The sequence below is a fragment of the Berghia stephanieae genome, chromosome 4 (assembly GCF_034508935.2).
Source record: "Berghia stephanieae isolate SIO BIC M18660-M18661 chromosome 4, UCSD_Bste_1.3, whole genome shotgun sequence".
Taxonomy (NCBI): Eukaryota; Metazoa; Mollusca; class Gastropoda; order Nudibranchia; family Aeolidiidae; genus Berghia; species Berghia stephanieae.
Window position 1 is genome coordinate 16058778 of NC_088363.1, and position 16208 is coordinate 16074985.

General features: G+C 35.2%; 1 protein-coding gene across 4 annotated transcripts in view; it reads left to right on the plus strand.

Annotated features, from left to right (window-relative positions):
• The window catches only part of LOC144970102 (copper-transporting ATPase 1-like), a 69638-nt gene that overhangs the window by 38408 nt on the left and 15022 nt on the right, over positions 1 to 16208 (plus strand). For all 4 annotated transcript variants that reach the window (XM_078909330.1, XM_078909327.1, XM_078909328.1 and 1 more), the window contains 11 exons: positions 609 to 772; positions 2050 to 2211; positions 2983 to 3062; positions 5531 to 5750; positions 6129 to 6362; positions 7983 to 8232; positions 8525 to 8649; positions 9781 to 9915; positions 10605 to 10793; positions 11667 to 11849; positions 13168 to 13375. In XM_078909330.1, the coding sequence (XP_078765456.1) occupies positions 609 to 772; positions 2050 to 2211; positions 2983 to 3062; positions 5531 to 5750; positions 6129 to 6362; positions 7983 to 8232; positions 8525 to 8649; positions 9781 to 9915; positions 10605 to 10793; positions 11667 to 11849; positions 13168 to 13375 (1950 nt within the window). The remainder of the gene's footprint in view (positions 1 to 608; positions 773 to 2049; positions 2212 to 2982; positions 3063 to 5530; positions 5751 to 6128; positions 6363 to 7982; positions 8233 to 8524; positions 8650 to 9780; positions 9916 to 10604; positions 10794 to 11666; positions 11850 to 13167; positions 13376 to 16208) is intronic.

Below are 16208 nucleotides of genomic sequence, written 5' to 3' on the forward strand. Positions count from 1 at the left end.
GCTGTATATAAAACTTTGGCTCCATATGGCCTGTCGGCGAAATAAATGAAGCACTCTGGAATGTATTAGTAATGATGATAATAATAATAATAATAATAATAATAATAATAATAATAATAATAATAATAATAATAATAATAATAATAATAATAATAATAATAATAATAATTAGTCAATTTAGACTTTTTTTTTTCCCCTCACAATTCGGATTTTTTCTCTCACCATAATTTTAGAGTAAAATATTTGAAAGTGTTATTTTTACAGGAAACAAATATGTGACAGATCGAAATGATATTAAATCAAATGTTAAAGTAACTTTAAAGTACCAAAAATACTTTTTTTTTTTTAATCCGAATTTTAAAATGAAACAAATCTATAGTAACACAAATTGCAAAATTGACAATTCATAGAAATATGGGTAGAAATCCTACATCTTGGTGTTGATGCAGATTTCATTCTTGAATTTTGGATTTTTTAGTTTTCAAAAATCTAAGGATTATTATATAATGCTCATGGCAGAACTGTGAAACCATGGACATTCCCCATTCACATGCACGTATTTAATTACTTTATTACCCCATTTTGACTGTTAAATTCTGCTATTCCAGGAATCCATAACGTCATGGTTTCCTTGATGTCCCAGAGAGCAGAAGTGACCTTTGACCCAGCCTACGTCCTACCCAATCAAATCGCCAATAAGATCAACGACTTGGGCTATACAGCCTCTGTGATGGAAGGAGAGAACAACGGCCAACGAGTTGTGGACCTTACGGTATTTCATCATTTTTGTCTTTTCCTCAAAAAAATCAGTTTTTATTAGATGGCTACAGAATTTCAATGTTCTAAAAGTTTAATTTTTTAAAGTGTGCAATGACAGTAATAAGTAATAAATCAAAAAGGAAATAAATGTTTCAAAAAAAAAAAAGAAAAAAAAAAAAAAGAACATTTCGGGCTCAAAACCCTTCTTCAGCCAACAACAAAAAGCAATTATACGTCCATTATATATTCATTTGTTGTTTGTTACTTTTTACAGTCCACACCTTCTAGCAGCTTAGTATCACAAAGACAGTAATAGGATGGAAACGATTAATTGAAAAATTGCTTAATTGGAATAATCTGTTTGACATTTTAAATAATTTTAATAAATAATCTCTACTGAAAGATAAGAAAGGGGGAGAGGTGGAGAAGGAATAGAAGAGAGATGATAGAGTAGAGTTAATTTTTTTATATAGTTGTGGAAGTTGCTAAAATTTTTATTTTTAAACAAACGTTTCAAGCACAGTGGCAGTTTGCGATATTAATCTATCTTGGAACTATCATACTAATGGGGTCAGATTTGTGATACACAGAGAGGTCGTCGGTCTGTCTTTTTAGTAATGTATTAATGTTTTTTTATTGTTTTTTGTTGATTGTTTTTTGTTTTTGGCTGAAGAATGGTTGCGAGCTTGTAACATTTGGTTTTTGGTATTTTGTGTATTACTTTTTACAGTCCACAGCTTCTAGCAGCTTATTATCACTATAATACTAAACATTGATGTCACAAGAGGGAAAGGTTCATATTGATTTATAAATACAGTTTGAGGCATATTAAATACCTTTGCACAAATTTATTGAAATACAAATGAAAACTAGAAAAAATGGGGTCAGATTTTTGGATTTAAAAAAAAATAGGAAGGGGGGGGGGGGGTTGCTTTCTTTATTTTTTCTTTATACATAATTTCACCATAATACAGGAATTTTTTCTTAAAGTAAAAACCTTTTTACTTAGGATCCAACAAGCATGATAACAGAATCCCATTACCTCCATGTTTTAGGTGAAAACCATTTTGCTCTGCTTTCCCCTTAACCCCCTCACCCCACCCTTCATTTGTTATTGAACAAGAATCGTGAGCTTAACCAATTTTTTTTTTAACAGTGTTGATTGTATATATTAGAAATGAAATAGCTAGAATTTATATGTTTCTTGAAGTTTGAATCAACACATAAGTTTTGTCTTTACATTAACAATTCACAGATATTCATTTTCTCTTTCTTCTTCATCCGTCCTAGATTAAAGGAATGACTTGCTCATCGTGTGTCAACCACATCGAGTCGGCCATGAAGAAACACAAAGGCATTGAGTCTGCTGTTGTAGCTTTAGCAACCAGCTCTGGGAAATTTGAATTTGATCCAGAATACACTGGACCAAGGGACATCATAAACGCAATAAAGGCAAGGATATATTAATCGTTACAAGTTGTACAGCTGGGTGAGGCTTCTGACCTATAAGTGGGCAGAAGGTCACTTGCTGGGTCTTCTATCCCTTTTTATCTGTTATCCGAGTTGCTTTCTGTTTTTGTCTAGGAATAAGATAACGCTTTGTTTTGGCCTTGGCCAAAGTCCTTGACTGAGAGGGCATCAATCAAATATGTGTTATTTTGGAGATATCATTTTTTTTCCTTGTATATCATCTCTCTGTTATGTACTGTACTTTTTGAAAGTTTTTTTTTTAATATCATGTTTTGTAAGCATTTGAGTGTATTCCTCATGGTGGGATCCTTGTGCTTCTGTCTTGATGGGACTTTTAGTGACCTCAAACAAAGCATGTTGATAGTTGGCACTTGGAATCTACAACTTTATTCTATTTGAATCATGATGAAGCATCAAAAACCTCAGATCCCTAATTTTTTTATTTTTTTAAATTTTATGTTTGATTTCATACCTTCTCCGTTTATTCATATTGTTTTTTCTTCTGATAGCTCTGTTCACCTAGCGGTGATTATGTAGCTGGGTCTGTTAAATTTAGCAGATAATACTTTAGGATAGACTATAATCCTACCCAAAGTGTAGCAATCAATTGTTGTCCATTTGTAACGGCAGAACAAAGATTGGGGTAAACTCCAGCTCCACTGATCTGAAGACCACAAAGGACTTTTGTTTTGTTTTTTTTCCACCTGTGCACAAATTTATATTTTTTCTCTCTTTTTTCACTTTCTCTCATAGAGTCTAGGATTTGATGCTGAGCTGAGAGCAAATGACAAAGAGAAAGCTGCACGATATGATCACCGAGATGAGATTAAAAAGTATGTCTGATAAATTGATGCTATATTATATTGTACATATGTGACCCATCACTTCAAAAAGGTATTATGTTGAGGTAAACCAGATGCCAAAGAGTCTTTTTTAAAGTTGGAATTTCCAGAAATTTTAATTTTTACATTGTCAGTTTTCAAAATTACATTCATTTTATTTTCTTCATTGAAACATATAAACTAAAACCCAAATCCCTAAATTGTTTATTATAAATTCAATGTCTGGCATCTGAACCCCCAAATAATAGTGTTTTGAGGTGATGTGTTGCACATTGCCTTTCCATCGTTCCTTGCTATTCATGACAAAACATTGCCGAATAACCCACTTCCTGGGTGACAACATCACCTTGATATTAGCTGGAGTGGGTAAAAAATCAGTCTTTTTCAACCTCCCAGTAGACAAAGGTTTGAAATGGTCTCTTGGAAAGCAATATTAATTTGTTTTTTAATTACATTAGCCAGATTATAAATATTGAGACGAATATTTACGACGAACTAAATTAGAATCAGATGGTCTCTGTAGTAAGTCATGTTGATTAGAATCATGTTGCTCTGTTATGTACTCTTTGAAAAATAGTGGGCTATTAGATGAAGAAGCGGGATAATAAAGGGGCATCTTTTAGTAGAAAGCATTCTGCTAAACATGAATAGTGATTTATTATACAAAGCGGGCAATTACATTAAAGTTTATTAACTCGTGCCCACTCTAGATTTAGCATTGATAGTCAAGTTCAAATATATCGATTAATAGGAAGTCTGTAACTTGAAATACGAATATGATAAGTGATTGGTTTTTATTTCTAACCAAATTATCATTTTAAAATCTTTTTCTTCTTTTTTTAGACTAAACATTATTGACATATTTGAACATGATATGGTGAGTTAGTTTCAATATGATTATCATCCATCAACATATATGATTGTATAATAAGCCTTTCGAATCCATAAGGACCCGTGAAGCCAGTCTATCCTGGTTTCTATAGCGTTAAACGGACAAAAACAATTGCTTGCTAGTGTAGAGTTGAGTGACTGTCCTAACTCTGTCTCTACAGACCATTTTAAGGATTTTTTCCTAATATTGTTCAAGAAAACAAGCTTTACAAAGCATCATTAAATTCTTATAAATACAACCAAGATTTTTCTTCAGGTTCTGTGATGCTGGAATGAGATTCTTTTCTCAGTATGGAACGCCTTACCACAGAGCATTAGTGAAAAAGAATCTTTGTCTATTTTTAAACGTTCGCTTAAAACATATCTGTTTCGATTTTAGTAGATGATATGAGAAGCAAGATAGGCCTGGTTTGTGTTGTGTGTGTGTGTGTCTGTGTGCTTGTGCGTGTGTGTGAATGAGTATGTTTCAGCCAAAGTTATTTGTAATTTAAGCGCTTAGAGTCTGGTGTCTCTGAGTTATAGCGCTATATAAGTTTTCAGCATTATTATTATTATTATTATTATTATTATTATTATTATTATTATTATTATTATTATTATTATTACAAAATAAACCTGAATAATAAATATGTTAATTTTATTGTAGCGAAAGGGACGATTATCCTATAAATGCTGTGTGCTTGGCTAAAAAACTCACAACATTGCCATCTGGAAATATAAAGGATCAACACACAAAACTATGTGTAACCTTGAAAGTTTATAGTCTGGTTAATACATTGTAGTGAGAATTACTCATAGAAATGATAGTCTCTCTCTCTCTCTCTCTCTCTCTGTGGCATATCACTTGGACGTAGCCTCCCACACAGTCCTTCGGAAGAAGTCTCTGTCTTGTGCCCATCTGCCACATTCCGTCACACTGTTGTTGAGCCATTCCTGTATATCCTGTTGCCATCTTCTTTGTGGTCTTCCTCTGCCTCTTTTGCCCTCCGCCATGCCCTCCAGTACATCTCTCTCTAGTGTGTCGTGTCTTTTCAGGTGCCCAAAGTAATTGAGTTTCAGCTTTTTTATCTTACTCATTAGCAGGGACTTTTTTAGTCCTAGTGTTTTCATGATGTTTGCATTGCTTTCTTTGTTTGTCCACGGGATGCGTAAGATTTTTCTATAGCATTTCATTTCGAAGGCGGTTATTCTCTTTTCTGATTCTTTGGTTATAGACCATGTCTCGCATCCATATATTGCAGTGGGAAAAATACAGGATGTTAGGATCTTCATTTTCAGTCTGACTTCCTCGCTCTTCCAGATTGCCATCATTTTGTTTAGTTTGTTGCTTGCAATTGCAAGTCTTCTCCTGATATCTGGTGCCGATTTTCCATTGGCTTCCAGAAATGATAGTATCAAAACAATAACAAAGACCTGAGTGACGTCAACTTCGTTCTATCTATAGTTGGTAAGGAGAGGATTAAACAATGACAATGCCAGTACACCAGTTTTCAGATGTTGAAAATTCAACAAATACAGATTATTGATAATTTCCAGTAAGTGATTTTGCATTTATGATTATGTTACAGATGGCGCACATCTTTCCTGCTGTCTCTCATCTTTGGTGTGCCGTCCATGATCATCATGATCTACCTGATGTTTGGCATGTCGGGGAAGGGCCACGACGATGGTAAAATGAATATGACAGATCCCAATCAAAAGCGTGGACATGGTCACTATCAAATCATGATTATTCCAGGACTGGACCTCCTCAATCTCCTCATGTTTATTCTGGCCACTCCTGTACAGGTTGGTTTGCTGTTTCCTTTTATTTTCTCAATGTCCTTTAGAGCCATTAGGCCCATGGAGCCGGAGTTTGTCCCGGTTTTTATAGCGTGAAACGGACAATATTATTATTACTATTATTATTATTACTATTATTATTATTGTTATTATTATTATTTATTATTATTATTATTATTATTATTATTATTATTATTATTATTATTATTATTATTATTATTATTATTATTATTATTATTATAACTATTATTATTATTATTATTATTATTACTATTATTATTATTATTATTATTATTATTATTACTATTATTATTATTATTATTACTATTATTATTATTATTGTTTGGCTTGTGCAAATCTTAAAAATTCATTCACTCTTTCCAGATATTTGGAGCTCGCTATTTCTACATCCAAGCCTACAAGGCCGTTCGTCATAAAACCTCAAACATGGACGTCCTAGTGGTCCTGGCAACCACTGTGTCCTACATCTACTCCACCCTTGTGGTGGCGGTAGCCATCATACTTGAGGAGTCCTTCAGTCCTGTCACCTTCTTTGAAACAACGCCCATGCTGATTACCTTCATCGCTTTGGGAAGATGGTTGGAACACATTGCAAAGGTAGGAAATTTCATTTGCTGGGGATTTTGCCACTTTTTTTATTTTTTTTAAAAAAGAATGATCTATGCCTTTGAACTGATGGTTCACTGGTTAGAGTCCACTGAGGAAGGAAATTTCATTTGCTGGGGATTTTGCCACTATTTTGATTTTAATTAAAAGAATTATCTACGCCTTTGGACTGATAGGTCACTGGTTAGAGTCCACATAGAATGACGAGATGATGTGATGAGTCCTTGTAAACAGCTCTTGACTCACATTCTGTCACTGTGCTCAGATGTAGAATGAGCTACACGGTCAGTAACTGTGTTGTCGTTTTCTTTGGTAATGGGGGTTGCTGTTTCTACATCCAAGCCTACAAGGCTGTTCGTCATAAAACCACAAACATGGACGTTCTAGTGGTCCTGGCAACCACTGTGTCCTACATCTACTCCACCCTTGTGGTGGCGGTAGCCATCATACTTGAGGAGTCCTTCAGTCCTGTCACCTTCTTTGAAACAACGCCCATGCTGATTACCTTCATCGCTTTGGGAAGATGGTTGGAACACATTGCAAAGGTAGGAAATTTCATTTGCTGGGGATTTTGCCACTATTTTGATTTTTTTTTAAAAAGAATGATCTATGCCTTTGGACTGATGGTTCACTGGTTAGAGTCCACTGAGGAAGGAAATTTCATTTGCTGGGGATTTTGCCACTATTTTGATTTTAATTAAAAGAATTATCTACGCCTTTGGACTGATAGGTCACTGGTTAGAGTCCACAGAGAATGACGAGATGATGTGATGAGTCCTTGTAAACAGCTCTTGACTCACATTCTGTCACTGTGCTCAGACATAGAATGAGCTACACGGCCAGTAACTGTGTTGTCGTTGTCTTTGGTAATGGGGGTTGCTGTTTCTACATCCACGCCTACAAGGCTGTTCGTCATAAAACCACAAACATGGACGTTCTAGTGGGCCTGGCAACCACTGTGTCCTACATCTACTCCACCCTGGTTGTGATGGTAGCCACTGATAGTGTTTGCCAAGATGAGGGTCATTTTAATCAATTTAAATTTCACTATTTGAGAGAATTTGCCATGTTGAGGGTCATTTTAATTGATCGAGATGATGTGATGAGTCCTTGTAAATGGCCCTTTACTCACATTCTGTCACTGTGCTCAGACTTAGAATGAGCTACATGGCCAGTAGCTGTGTTGTCTTTGTCTTTGATAAAAGAATTGCAATGGGGTCTGACTTCTCCATTTGAAGTGTTGCTGTTGGCATGGGACACGCCTGTAAAGTACTTTTTTTTGGCACATTTAGCTGGACTTGCTTCACATCCCTATGATTTTGTCATACTTCACTGGCTTTATTATAAGTTTTATCTATTCACCCAGGAGGTCATATACTATACTGCCCTATTCTGGAAAAAGTCATGTTTGAAATTTTGGTCAGAAAACTTATTCTTCAAATAATGATCGATTAAATAACTATCCTCTTGGCAAATACTCTCAAATCTGTGACTTCCTAGTAGTATTTGCCATGATAAGGGTCATTTTTAATCAATTGATTTTTCAATAAGTCTCTTATTTGAGAATTATTGCCATGATGAGGGTCATTTACAACGTATATTCTATTTCAGGGCAAGACGAGCGAAGCGTTGGCCAAACTCATGTCCATGCAACCACCAGACGCTGTTCTAGTCCAGGTGGACAAGCACAATCAAATCCTGTCAGAGAAAGTCATCAGCGTGGACTTGGTGCAACGTGGTGACATCCTCAAGGTGGTTCCTGGTGCCAAAATCCCTGTAGATGCCAAGGTGGTGGATGGGAGCTCTTCGTGTGACGAATCCCTCATCACAGGGGAGTCCATGCCAGTACAAAAAACTGTTGGTAAGTTTTGATAGTAAAATTGTTATTAGAATTTGAACCCTTACTATTATTATTATTATTATTATTATTATTATTATTATTATTATTATTATTATTATTATTATTATTATTATTATTATTATTATTATTATCATCATGATCATTATAATTATAATTTCTATTGTTATATTTCCTCTTTGCAAATAATAAATTTGACCTTAGATTCTACCTCACCAATTATCGTCTCACTTGTCGAGCTTCAAGCATCGATATTTGCCAAGTGTGTATTTATTTATTTTAATTTAACCGACAGGTTCATCAGTGATTGGTGGAAGCATCAACCAGCAAGGCATGCTATTGGTGGAGGCCACGTATGTGGGAGCTGACACCACTCTCAGCCAGATTGTCAAATTGGTGGAAGAAGCTCAGACCTCCAAGGTAAAGAGCAAAGAGCAAATAATAATAACAATAAGTACACATTAATAAAACATAATAATTTTTTGAAGTATTTTTATTAAGTAACAATCTAGTTTTGTTATTAACTCTGTTGCAGTTTATTTTCATTCTACACCTTAAATGTCAGTCGAAATTTTTGTTTGTTTGTTGGGAGTTTTTTGGGGAGTTTTTTTGTTTCGTTTTGTTGCTTTATATATTTTTTTAAATAATTAAATTTTGATTGTCATACTGCCAAAATCTTTTTTTTTTTTTCAATAGGATTACAGACATTGAATTTGTCTTTTATTTGTTAGTTTGTTTTTTTTAATCTCCATTATATTTATAGTAATCTTATACCATTTTTACCTCCTCTTTACCTCCTCCACCCCCCACCCCCTCCCCCCCAAAAAAGAGAAAAAAAAACAACTAATTTTTTCATCAATCAATTTAATACATTATAAGCTACAGCTTAAGAGTAAAATTGAAAAAGACCTCCACCTATTACTACAAATAAGAATAGTCAGATTTGAATGAAAGCTTCTGTATAATTCACGAAGACAGGTGATGTAGACGTTTTGGGCTTCCCTTGTGTCAACAAATCAATGAAAACCTGAAACGTCCTTATCTTTTGTCCTTCTGGATTAAATTGAAGCTTCCATTCTTTTGCACTTGTGTTATTTATTTCTTCAAGCTTTAAGCAATAAACGTTTGCATCTGTTGCTACATGGCAGTTTTGAAGAGCACAAGCCCAAAGGCCTCTGGATTGCGACTACATGCGGCTATGTGGTCTTATGGCATGACACTCACTTTCGGATCGGAAGGTCCTGGGTTCGAGCCTCACTCGGCGCATAGTTGAGTCCTTGGAAAAGACTCTTTACTCACATTCTCTCACCGTACTCAGGTATAAAATGAGTACCTGGTCGTCAACAGCATTGTCTCTGTCGGAAAAATTGTAAAAACGCCTAACAGGCGTCATGTCTCGTTCTACATGTTCCGTGTTGCTGTTTGTCAGGGACCCTTTGTAAAGCGCTTTGAGCACATTTTAGTGGATATTGCGCTCTAACAACAACAACAACAACAAAACAATACATTATGAGCATTTTTTGAAATTATTCTAATCTCTCTCATGGACAGGCTCCCATCCAAAACCTTGCAGATACAATAGCTGGTTACTTTGTCCCTGTGGTGACAGTGCTGTCCCTCACAACATTGGCTGTATGGGTGGGCATTGGATATTACGACGTCGATTTACTTCAAGCTGAATATGATGTAAGTAACTTTTTTTGTTTCATATTCTGAGTGTATGTAAACTACAATTATTTTGTTTTATTAAAGGTGAAAGCCTCAGCAGAATTAAGTCGGGACTTTTTACTAACCGATTTTCATTATAATTTTTCACTATAAATGCCTTATCAGCATATGTCCACTACATTATTGATAATAGCATAATTATATTGCTCTCAAATCTGAAAAATAAATATTTGTTCCAATTTCCATTCAAATGAGAATTTTTGGGTTTGAAATTGAAAGAGTTATTAAAATTTTCCCGACTTTCTTCAGATTTTAGTCATGTGTGCGGCTATGTGATCTTGTAGTATGACACTCGCTTTTGGATCAGAAGGTCCTGGGTTCGAGTCTTGCTCGGCTCATAGTTGAGTCCTTGGAAAAGGCTCTTTAATCATATTCTCTCACCGTACTCATGTGTAAATGAGTCCCTGGCCATTAACAGTCCAAAAAAATTGTAATATCACCTAACAGGCGTCATGTCTCACATGTTAAGTGTTGCTGTTAGCCAGGGACCCCTTGTAAAGCGCTTTGAGTTAATTAGTTATTGTGCTATATAAAAAAGCTCAACCTGGTAAATACCAAATCTTTTTATTTAGTTAGTTTGACTCAGATAACACATAAACAGTTATGATTTCATGAATTGTCGTTTTTAAAAATCTAATTTATTGTAGGAAAGTGAGGAGTCTGTATCAGAGATAGTCTTTCAAAAAGCCTTCCAGTACGCCATCACAGTCCTCACTATTGCCTGTCCATGTGCCTTGGGTCTGGCCACGCCCACAGCTGTCATGGTGGGCACGGGGGTTGGGGCGACCAATGGAATCCTGATCAAGGGTGGGGAACCCCTGGAAACAACGCGTAAGGTAATACATTTGATTAATGCCGGTAAAAGAGATCTTTCATCATATGACCCCTCAATTTGGAATAAATTACCCTTTGAAGTTAGAAATTCAAAATCCCTGGAGGCATTCAAAAGCAAGCTAAAGACATATTACGACATTTCTTGGCTTGATTTTTTTTTTTTTTTTTTATATTTTTAATGTACATTTATAACATTTGTATGTATTTCTATGTTGATAGCGTTTTAAATATTGATTATGTAGCAGTCCATATATAATAGCTATGGTTATTGTATAATAATATATGTATTTTTATCTATTTTTGTAAAGCACCTAGAGCTCATATTGCATGAGATGGTGGCGCTATATAAGTGTACAGTATTATTATTACTACATTTGGATAGAGGGGATGGAAAGATGAGGCAAAGAAAAATAGAGAGAAAGAGATGGGGGGGGGGGGGGGAGATAAGTATGTAATGATAATAATGATAATAAGCTTACTTATAAAGCGCATTACACTGAAGTCTCAACGTGTTATACACAGATGAGTTACGCACAATTCATAATTACATGCATATCACAAGCACCCACCCACACACACACACAAACAACCCACGCATACACCACTTTCCCCAGGGACACAACATACTTAAATACAAAACGCACACACACACGAGATCAACATATAAAACAAACTAAGCGAATGCCACTAACACAATCAGGAAGAAAAATGTTATAAGGGAGATGATAATCATAATAATACAGCTAACTTATTAAAACAAAACAAAAATACCCCCTACCCCCCCCCCCACCCCAAATAAACCAACAAAAATCAAAACAAAACACAAAAACAAATTGTCTATAAAGCACTCCCTCCATTCCGCTTGTCCCTTATAGATCCAAACAATTGTGTTCGACAAGACGGGCACAATCACCCACGGGGTTCCCAGAGTGTCTCGTGTGTTCATGTTCGGCAAAGAAAAGCTCATCTCATTTGTCAAGGTGTTGGCCATTGCTGGGACAGCAGAGAACTCCAGTGAACACCCCATTGCCTCAGCCATTGTCAAATACGTCAAAGAGGTAAGTGAGTTGATTAAACAGGAAGTTTAGCCTTTAAATGGCAACACTGAATTTCTGTCTAGCCATAATTTCTCATATTATTTATCTGGTTAGACCTTCAGATCTCTTTCCAGTCTTGCCAACTCTATTTCTAGTCTTGCCAACTCTCCCAAATTTATAAAGAATTTTCCCGATATTTGTTCTCATTTTTAAATGCCCTATTTTTAATCCACGTTTCACGATTTTTGTCACTCTTTTATCATTCCAGGAATATCATTAATCATCATCTTCATCATCATCATCATTATCCCCATCATCATCATTTTCATTATATCACCCATTTTTATGCCCTTAATTTGCCCAAGAATTTTCCCTAATTATATTTATGAAAAGTTGGCGACTCTCCGTTTTTTCATCAAGAGAATAGGAATTGCAAAATTACAAACCCCCAATTCTTTTTAGTCTTAGAAAAAATTCTGTCTTTTTTTTTTAGTTTGAAGTTTTCTTTGAATCCGTTCCTTGATAATTTAATGATTGTTTGCTCTGGGAAAATTACTTATGTGAGAGTCATTGCGACATATTATCTTCCTTTTGAATCTTCCTTTAATGTCCACCTTCATTCATGAAGATTTTGACATGAACAATAACATTTAGGTGAAAATTCAGCAGTGATCTAGAAGCTCTGTAAAAAATCTAAAGTGGGTGCAGATGTAACTTCCTGCGTTAAATTGTTCCAATCTGTGATGGTTCTAGGATAAAATGAGAATTTTCTGTGGTCTTTGGTGGATGTCAGGGGGATGAAACTATCCATATGGGAAGTCCTGGATGTTGGTGTTTGGAGATCAGGATTTTAAATCGCCACCAGGTTGTTCTTTATCTAATAAATCATGGAAAGATCCTGGGGAAATAAATGACATATTGTGGAGTGCATTGAGCATTGTAAAACTATGGAAAAATTGTTTAGAAATCTGCAAAGTGTTTGATTATTTTATAAAGCGCCTTGCCCCACTTTGGGGCGGTTCCGAAAGCTCAGTTGGTAGAGCAATCTCTTCATACACAAAGGGACCGAGATCGATCCTGGGTGCAGTCGAGATTTTTTCTGATCATCCTGTCCAAATAGCAGTCATTGGGTAGCTGGTTCTGTTAGATCTAGAGGAAAGTACTTTGCAATAGACTGGTGTTCTATCAAAGGATAGCAAGCAATTGTCATTGTCCATTTCACGATACAGAAACTGTGATAAACTCTGGCTCTGTCAGCCTAATGGCTCTGAAGGACTACTTTTGCCCCACTTTAAACAAGTTGTAAATGAATACAGATTTAACTTCAATCTCCCTCCAGACTTTAGCCATCGAGTCACTTGGCAAAGTGTCAAGCTTCCAGACAGTATCGGGCTGTGGCCTCAAGTGTCAGGTGTCCAATATCGAGGGTATCCTCTCTCAAATTAACACCAACGAAGTCCTGGAAAGGCGCAACAAGTCTGGCAGTCATATAGTCAGATTGGACAATACAATGGTCGATGATTTGGACAACAATGCCATCATCGTTGGTAGGTTTGAATTTAAACATATTATTTCATTTTGTCATCACTATCCGCATCATTTCATTCTTTTTTCATTATTTTTATCATCATCATCATCATCATCATCATCATCATCATAATCAGCACTTCTCCAACCATGGTCTACAGTAGCCTAAGACACAGCTTAACAAATCATTCATGTAAACTAGAGAGAAAAATAAATGAATAGATGAGCTGTAGGCACCACAAGAGAAGACATGTTTACCTCATTTGACAACTTCATGAAAAACTGAGAACATAACAACCTTAAGGCTCCATTCAAGTCAACACACAAAACGAAAGCCATCAACTAAGTAAAATCTTAATAGAAACACCCCCTTCCTGTTGTTTATATCACCATCCCAATTAAACTGTCTCACACTACCTATTTTAATGTAGATTTCTGTAAGACCTCTTCTGCCACATCCAAATATCAGTAACATTCATTTTCCACATTATAACAAGAATGAAGAGCCTCATAATCAATTTCGGAAAACTTATCATCATAGCCTAAATTATTCTGAAAAATCAACCTTCCTCATTCTTAGGTGGAACCTGAGAATCTCTGATATAACCTGACACTTCCCTAAAAATTGCGCCACAATACAATGCACTTATCATTTTTTTAAAAGGTGAAAGTGAGTTGTTGTTTGTAGTGGTCAATGTAACAAATGATTCCATTGATTTTACTATTGAAGATAAGTCATTGTTCAACTTCTTATAGCGATCATTTCTCAGTATTGTAACGTCACTTTGTGGTCGGCGTCAGGCTATGGAGAGTTACACGACCATAGAGATTCTTCAATCTTTGGGCAATGAAATGTGTATATTCTAGTTTTGTTTTTTTTAGGGGTGTTTTATGTTGTTTTTTGTTTTTTTCTCTCTTCATAATCCCAATATCATTTGTGAGGGGAAATTACTCTCTCTCTCTCTCTCTCTAATCATTGTGGGCAGGGGAGATCACTATTGCTGTGTCTCCTATCTCCCTCTATCATTTCCATCTGGCTGGCTGTTTTGCTTCGTCTACATCAAGAAAGTTGTAGTCATATATATTTCCTTTCGGATTTTTTCTAAAAATTTATTTTTCTTCCTGTAAATTATCTCCTCGTTAAATATATTTATATGTTAATAAAATTTCATTGATACGTTGTAATAATTGAAGTGTGTTCCTCTTTATGTTAAAGCTGTGTTTACGTCTTGACAGGACTTGAAGGTGATTTCAGATTCATTACACAGATAGATTGCATTTGCGATCATCTTGTGTTCTCTGTTCCCTTGCCCTGCTTACCCATCATCTTCCTTTTTGCTTCTCATAGAGGTTGGATGCCATATAGTCTTCCACAATTTTCTGTCTAGCACTATCTCAGAGCAGTCCTTCATCATGCTCCCCAGTCATTTCTTTAAATTACTGTAAAGGGTCTCAAATGCTATAGATTAAGCAACTCTTATCATCATCATCGTCATCACTTTGTACATTGCTAATTGTGTGAAGTGCCTTGCCCAAGAGCATAAGTTTGGAGCCAGAGTTGTCATTATTGTTACACTATCGGGTACTGACCATGCTTAATGTCTCTCGACTTTGTTGTTGGACCGAAAACCAGATCTGACCATGGTAGAATATTGTATAATGTACCTTGTAGATCTGTATTATAAGTGATTAAAAAAAGAGGCAATACTGATTCAGTCTGCATAATAGTCATGTCGTCATTAATTAAATGTATTTTCCAATATATCAAAAAATTAACACCACAGGGAAAACTAGAGGAAAAATTGCAAATCTTTACGATTTGATCTTTGTCGGTGAGTCTTGATAGGAATAAAAAATTCCAGACTTTTAGGTTTGATTGTTTCTTTTCCTTCGACCTCATACCAGAACAGATGCTGAAAATTGAATTTGAACTTTAAAATAAGAAATTTATATCAACTATCCTTTCTTGTTTGAGGTCGATTTTAGCAGATTTGCCACTTGTACAGATTTTTAAAAAAATGTTATTGCCTGTTTCTGATTTTATCCTTTTGATTTGAATTTTGTGATATGACAAAATTTATAAAGGAAATTGGTGAAATTTTTTATTTTTTTTTCGTTTTTTATTGGTTGATCTCAAATTTCTATTGCATTGATAACATTGGCTTAATTTTTATTCTGTTCTTATTTTCGACCTTGCTTTGTAGACAGTTCGTTTGGTTTTTTAAAAAAGTTTTGTGTGTTGTGTGTGTGTTTGGATTTTTTGTTGTTTGTTTGTTTTTTGTGTGTGTGTGGTGTGTTTTGTTTTTTTTGTTTGTTTGTTGGGGTTTTTTTTGTTTTTGTTTTTTTTGTTTGTTTATGTTTTGTTTTTTTAAAATGTTTTTTCTATTAAATGCTAGCTCTAATTTTTTTTAAATATTTCATATCATGGTGGAATTGATAAAATATGTCCTGGATTTCTTCAATTTCAAAAGATAAAAAAGAATCAGTCCTTCTGTATGTTATTTTATGTTACTGGACATTCTTAAAAACAATCTTTAGATAATTTGTCAATGTCTACTGGAATCTCCCATTGTGTTCAAGTTAGAAAACTGAGGATAAACCAATCTTCCCCAGGAAAATATATAAAAGTGTCCAAAATTAGGATCGTACCCAAGTTCCCCATCACCCACCCCTTTTCCAAGATAACAACAATGTTTTATCCACTTGCTGACCCACTGCCACCAAACCTACCCCTCCTTTCTCTCTCTCTCTCTCTCTCTCTCTCTCTCTCTCTCTCTCTCTCTCTCTCTCTCCTCTCTCTCCTCTCTCTCTCTCTCCTCCTCTCTCTCTCTCTCTCTCTCTCTCTCTCTCTCT